Consider the following 6,477-nt stretch of genomic DNA (forward strand, 5'->3'; position numbering starts at 1 on the left):
CTTATTCCAGGAGTTCAGATAGTCCTGGAACAGGCAATTTAAAGGCCATGAAAAGGAGGGAGATTAGAGCTCGGCGCTACCGGATGTTCTCTGGCTGTGGGTAAAATTTAGTCTTTAGAACAGTTTAAAAGAAAGGATTCATGGTCAGCCGACAGAAAATAATAACTTCCATATTTTACTTTGTAATGACACATATTACAGAATGCGGAGAGAACGTCAAAATCTCTAGCTTCATCTTCGCAGACGAATGGCTTGGGGCCAAAATGTTTTGATTTTGATCCAGCTCAATCATTGATGAGCGATTCTAAATCAGAATACTTGGAACAACTGTTGATCTGTTTAATTTCAATAAAGCCGTATCATTTTAAGCCTATCACAGACTTTAGTAAGTATTCTGTAAAGGCATGCAAAAGCACAGGAGATCAAAAAGACGGAAGTTGCTGTCTCTTTCAGTTTATGCATGACCATGCTTGGGGGATAGGGGAGAAGTTGATTGTCAATTCTTAAATCTCCTGTAGGTAAGGTCCCATTGTTTACCATCTATTTCCCGTCCGTTAAGCCCTCTCCTTCCCCTCCCCCTCCCCCTCTTTCACTTTTTGGCTCTCACTTCATTTCTAGTGCGGCCAAAACCGAGAATCCCGTTCCTCGGTCCTTCGTTTCTTCGAAACAGCACAGAAACGCTTGCTAGCAGGCTATAGACCATGTAACAGTGTAAAATTCGCCACGAAACTGATGACAATGAATTCGCTTTTATATTTCCTCGTGAAATCGTTAATGACGTGAGATACTGTCCACTGCCCTCACTAATCTGGTTCACGATAGCATTATCATTAGTTCCCAAAAGGCGCCCGGGCGTATCATCATAGCCTTCTAAAGTTCCAGGATCATTGGTCAAGTACTTTTTTTTATGTCAGACAGACCTAAGTATGGGGCTTACTAATTATGAACTATATATGAACATCGCAACAGCATGTCAGTTACACTTTCCTTAAAGTTTCCAGTGTCGACTAAATTCTCTGATCTATTGAAACTTTAAACAGCGCCCTAAAAGACAAGTGAATGAACTTGAAGCCACTCTTATCAGAAATCGTTAATTTTATTTTGATAGCAATTATTTTAAACAAAATAGATAACTTTTTGTTTTTCGGAGTGCACAAAGGATCACTTAAATGTTAACCGTACGCTGATCTTGCCTTGGGAAGCCCGGGCTCGGTAGGAAAAAAATCAAGAACATTGGGGCATTGTTTCATCCATGCGCTATATGTCAAGCTCCACGGGTCTTGGGTGAGAGTCCTTTGGAATCGCTTTGAAATCAAATTATTCCCTTGATCGTAGAGAATCTATGAGTAAATTGGCCACTTTTTCAGCTGTTTGGTGTCTTCAGGGCACTTCTGCGAAAAAGAAAAACGAAATATCATTATACAAAGCTCCCACCAATAAATTTACAGTAACCCTGAAAGAAGTAATCTCGAACAAAATCAATGCGCCATCAGTCTGTCCGCCAAACGTTTTTCCTTTTTTCTAGGAGTTCAACGACGGCGCAAAGCATGGGAAGGAGAAGGAATTTACCAAGCCCCACCCCTTACCCAAGTGGTCAATAACGTTCCCCTTATTATTATTATTATTATTATTATTATTATTATTATTATTATTATCATTATTATTATTATTATCATTACCTTTGTCATTGTAATTATCAATTTAACTTTATTAGTATATTATCAATTTTATCATAATGATCATTATTTTCGCATAGGGCCACATCAACCCTTAAGGATAAAAGTGAAGGTCTACAAATACGCCAAGAATTCTCGTGCCTAGCAACAATGCAGTTAATTTAATTTAATCAATGTTTGATAACGCTTGATAACAATGCGGTGATGAACTGTAAGTTTATATCTGGGGTGAAGATATCAAAGGAACTGGAAGTTATGCAAAGAGAACGAATGATGGGTCTAACCGTAATCTACGTAAATTAAAGTGTGTAGAAAGCTGTACTAAAAGCGTTACTATTAGTTTACTACCTTTATAAAAACTTTTCATGTGAAGAGAATTTTCGCGATAAAGTGGGTAAATGCCTTTTTTTCACTTCTTTGATGATATACGCTGAGGTTTTTTTAGGCCAAGCAGCCAACAGATTCCGTGGGGGCGTGATAGGCACAAGAATTTTTTTTTAAATCTTTGGGGTATAACTTTGTTTTTTTAAAGGCATGTCACTGAAATTAATATAAGAAGCAATACTTGATACCAGGAATATTTTAGTTTAGGCGTTTCTATGGTTACCAGTCACGTGACTCTCTAGTGAGCAATTAAAAAATCAACACTCCCAAAAGTTTCTTCTTGATAGGTATGTAACCTGGAACTGTGATATACTTTGCAGAAATACAGTGCACGTAAAATTCAAGGACTTGTCCGAATTAAATTCACAAATTTTATTTTTGTGACGTCACAAAATGAGCTTTTTGGTCATGCGCAGTACTGATCAAAATGAGCTTTTTGGTCATACGCAGCACTGATCCAAAAATGAAGACTTTGAAACAATAACATAAGAAAAATACAACAGTGAAAGTCTCCACTCGTTATCTTCCATAGTTTAAGAGATATTGGTAACATTCCATGCATATTTTAAAAAATAGTTTGGACAAATTTATGGCCGATTTTTAGCACTTTTTTCCCAGCGTGATGTATTTCCTGTCGCTGAACAATATTTCAACCGAACAAACACTTAGATTACTATAAAAACCACATAACATAAATGTTTTAAGTACTCTACTCGCGTTTTCATTGAATTCTCTATAGACGCAGGAGCTTAAGGTGATATTTTTGTCCATTTGTACCCATAATAATTTCTTAAGAGCAAAATTCATTTGTCATTAATAATAAAACAAGTATTCACTTACGGTTCGGTAAAAATGGTTTATGCAGGTCACTAGTTGGTTATCTCCAATTTGGTGAATTGTTTATTTTACACTAAAAGAACCATTTACAAATTGAAAGCTTTAACTGATGGGAGTTAGTTACTGATAGGACTTTACACAGTTTACTCGTTTATTAACGAAAATGTCAAAATTACGAATATCTATTAGCCGTCACAAGGTAAAATTAATTAAGAGTCAGAAAAAATGATTGAATATATATTGGGTGAGGCGATAAAAGTACCTGTTGCAAAGCAAAACTATCCATTTGTTATAAACCAAAATGGAAACAACGGCTTTTTACTGTAGCCTTGCACGGTTATTTGTTTTATATCGAGGAACTTGTTTAAACTATTTCTGCAACTTCATAACAAAAGAAAATAATGCAACCTGGGTTAAAAAATTATATAAATAACATTTAGTAATCAATCATTTATTTTGTAAGGGGTAGACGAAAAATGTATTTTTCCGAATAAGAAGTTCTTACTTACCATTTTATTTAAGAACCACTTTCTACTGTTCTGGTTGCGGAATCTCTGTTTTCTTTACAATGGCGGCATTCAGCCCTTCATCAAGAGGTTTCCGTGTGAGGTAGCCTGTCTTTGCCTTCCTAAAACTTCTAGGAATAAACGAACGTGGGACAGCCGATCTCGCTTCTTCTGCCCCTAGACCTCCTGTCATTTGTGATGCCATTCCACCACCTAGCCCTCCAAGACCTCCAGGTAATTCTCCTTCAGGAGCACCCTGTCCGCCAAGACCACCTAAGCCTCCAGCCTCAGAGAAGCTGTTGGCGCCCATAGGTGGCCCTTCATTTCCCCCTAGACCTGCTGCTCCTCCAAGACTTGCTCCTGCGAGTCCAGCTAGGCTATCCGCGCCGGGACCCATTTCCCCTCCTTGGCCTCCTTCTGAGAATGAGCTGGGATTAAATCCCTCTCCAAATGCCTTTGAAGACAAATCTCCAAAAGGCTCAGCTGGGTTACCACCTTCCAACGGATTCCCATGACTACCTCCCAATTCACCTAGTCCCCCAGGACTGGCTGCACCGTGTTCGCTCGGGTGAACAAATATTACTGAATCACCATTTGGTCCGGAGTTAGCATTGGAGAACATCTGACGCTTTGGTCTAACATCGTCGCTTACAGACCTTGTGCTTACTTTCTTTTCCTCAACTGGTTGAAGTTTTTCCGTTTCTCCACTCGATTCGATCTGTTCAGCGGGCTTATCCTCAACCGTCTTGTTTTTGTTTTCTTCTTTTACTTCTTCATCTCCACTGGCTTGTTCAGCCTCATCCCCATTAACCTTCTTAGAATCCTCCTCTTTTGAATTCACAGCTTTTGCTATCTTTGACCTCTTTTTCCAACCGCCATATGGGTGAACGATGTGGGGCTGATGTATAACTATTGGAGGACGATGATAGATTGTTGGAGGTGAAGTTACGTGCACCGCAGGGAAATGGTTTCCAGCATTTATGATAGGAATTGGGGGCCCAAGATGAACAGCAGGAACATGAGGTCGTACATGAATAGCTGGAACATGAGATGGGACATTTATCACTGGAACGTGAGGTCCGATATGGACTGCAGGGACATGTGGTCCAATATGGACGGGAGGATAATGTGGGCCAACATGGATAGGTGGTGTGTGAGGTCCTACGTTCACGGTGTGAGGGAACGGATGCCACCCAAACCACTGTCGCTTGACTTTTTGAGAAACAACTTCACGCTTTGATTTGCCTTTTTTCCTGCTTGATTCACTTCCCGTATCTTTGTCATTGTCTTCGTCGTCTTCATCATCGTTTTCAGGTATCGTAGAACGTCCATAGAAACCAGGTGCTGCACCAAAACCACCAAAACCTGCCCCAAACCCACCAAATCCGCCTGGTGTCGGAAATCCTGCTGTAGGATAGCTAAAATGTGGTTGGTGAAACACAAGGGGTGGTTGATGATACACGGTCGATGGCGACATTACATGCACTGGGGGTCCAGTTAAGGCGTTTACAGAGTGGACAGGAGGAGTCATATGAACAAATGGAACACGAGGTCTTACGTGTAGAAGAGGCGCGTTTGTACCATATTGGAGGTTTGGAATTCGAGGACTAAGATGAACAGCGGGAACATGTGGTCCAATGTGTACCGGAGGTGCATTTGGACCAATATTTACTGGAGGACTATGAGGACCTAATACGGCTGTATGCTCGTACGGGCTAAATCCCTGTAAATGAGGGTAAGCAATAACTTGAAGCTTTGAAGGTTTGGCTTGAACCTTCACTCCCTCGGGATCAGCGTTCACAACAAGCTCTGGTGGTTTTTCGTGAACGGTGTAGCGAACTGTGTTTTTGCTTGGGCTTCGTTTTTCTTTTGCCTTCTTTGAATAAACTCCGGTGGTTAAACTAAATAGCAGTGCCCCAATTACACATAGCCACAATCCCCGAAAGGCCACCATGTCGGGGAAAAGTAACGTTGTAAACAAACACGGCCTTGTAGATTAAATTTTACCACAATTAGTCAAAACACAACACACTGCTCGAAGGCCTTACTGGTCAAATCTTTATTACTTCACTCCTAGGGAATTTTTGTCATGATTTAATCTTTTATCATCTCATCGCACGTGGCAAATCGTTTCACGGAAGAATAGCAGTTTATGGCAGCGTGAGATAACACAATAAACCACCTGTAGCCATTTTTCAAAGTTGCAGGTTTTTGCAAGGAAAAGGTCTCTCACAATAGTGGAAAGGTGTTTGCGCTAATCGTCAAACAAATTAAAGCGCAATAAAAATTTCACACAAAGTTTTGTATTTATAATGGCTTTCGTATAATAAGAGTAAAAACAAGGTTATTTTTCCGGGGTAATAAACTATTGCATTTGCACACTTTACAATGAATATTGGGAACCACTATTTGTCTTTAGACCTGTCGGGTTTTCTAATATGGGACCTTAAAATTATCTCGGTGCCGTGAACCTTGAATGTGCGATTGACATAACTGAATCGTCTCTACAAATTTTATTAACCGTACAACTGTTCTGAAAATTTGGCGACAACCAAGTTATCGCGCTTATTAGACTTAACAGAATAATTTGTTTGGCTTATTCTATATATACAGTGGAGAGACAAAACAACTCATTCAAATGGTGCTTAGCATTTTTACACAGTGAGAGGGCGGGCCTTTTCAGTCTGTAGATTCAGTTTATTCATCAGTAAAACCGTTTTTTAAATCTGTAATTATCATAATTAACGTACGTTCTAGGGGGAATTTACAATTTGTTTGTCAGTTAAAACGTTGTTATCCCTTTCATTGATAAAAGTAAAATTGAAATCTCAGACAACAAAGCCACTGACAACAGAATGCAGGTGGCGAGATTAAAAACACGCATTTACCTTTTTATATACAAAAAATTTCGTAAGGCATTTACTTAAACACTATCAAGTCGAATCAAGGGATCCCAACGCTGTCGCTTCGAACACTATCCCATCAGCTGTCCTTTCGTCAGAGAGATTCGATCCGAACGCCTAGCGATTGAAACGTCGGTGTTGAATCTCTGTATGAAGGCCATTAACCTTATC

The 6,477-nt window shown here is 39.7% G+C and overlaps 1 protein-coding gene across 1 annotated transcript; it reads right to left on the bottom strand.

Moving 5' to 3' along the window:
* Positions 1–1,077: 1,077 nt before the first annotated feature.
* Positions 1,078–5,455, bottom strand: LOC140933482 (uncharacterized). Its single transcript, XM_073383053.1, has 2 exons — positions 3,407–5,455; positions 1,078–1,391 (listed from the first exon to the last, which is right to left on the bottom strand). The coding sequence occupies exon 1, from the start codon at positions 5,355–5,357 to the stop codon at positions 3,429–3,431; it is 1,929 nt and encodes a 642-aa protein (XP_073239154.1). The 5' UTR covers positions 5,358–5,455; the 3' UTR covers positions 1,078–1,391; positions 3,407–3,428.
* Positions 5,456–6,477: the final 1,022 nt, after the last annotated feature.

This window comes from Porites lutea, chromosome 4 (assembly GCF_958299795.1).
Source record: "Porites lutea chromosome 4, jaPorLute2.1, whole genome shotgun sequence".
Classification (NCBI taxonomy): domain Eukaryota; kingdom Metazoa; phylum Cnidaria; class Anthozoa; order Scleractinia; family Poritidae; genus Porites; species Porites lutea.

Coding starts and splice junctions, on each gene's coding strand:
- LOC140933482 (XM_073383053.1), bottom strand. CDS start 5,357: ATGGTGGCCTTTCGGGGATTGTGGCTATGTGTAATTGGGGCACTGCTA.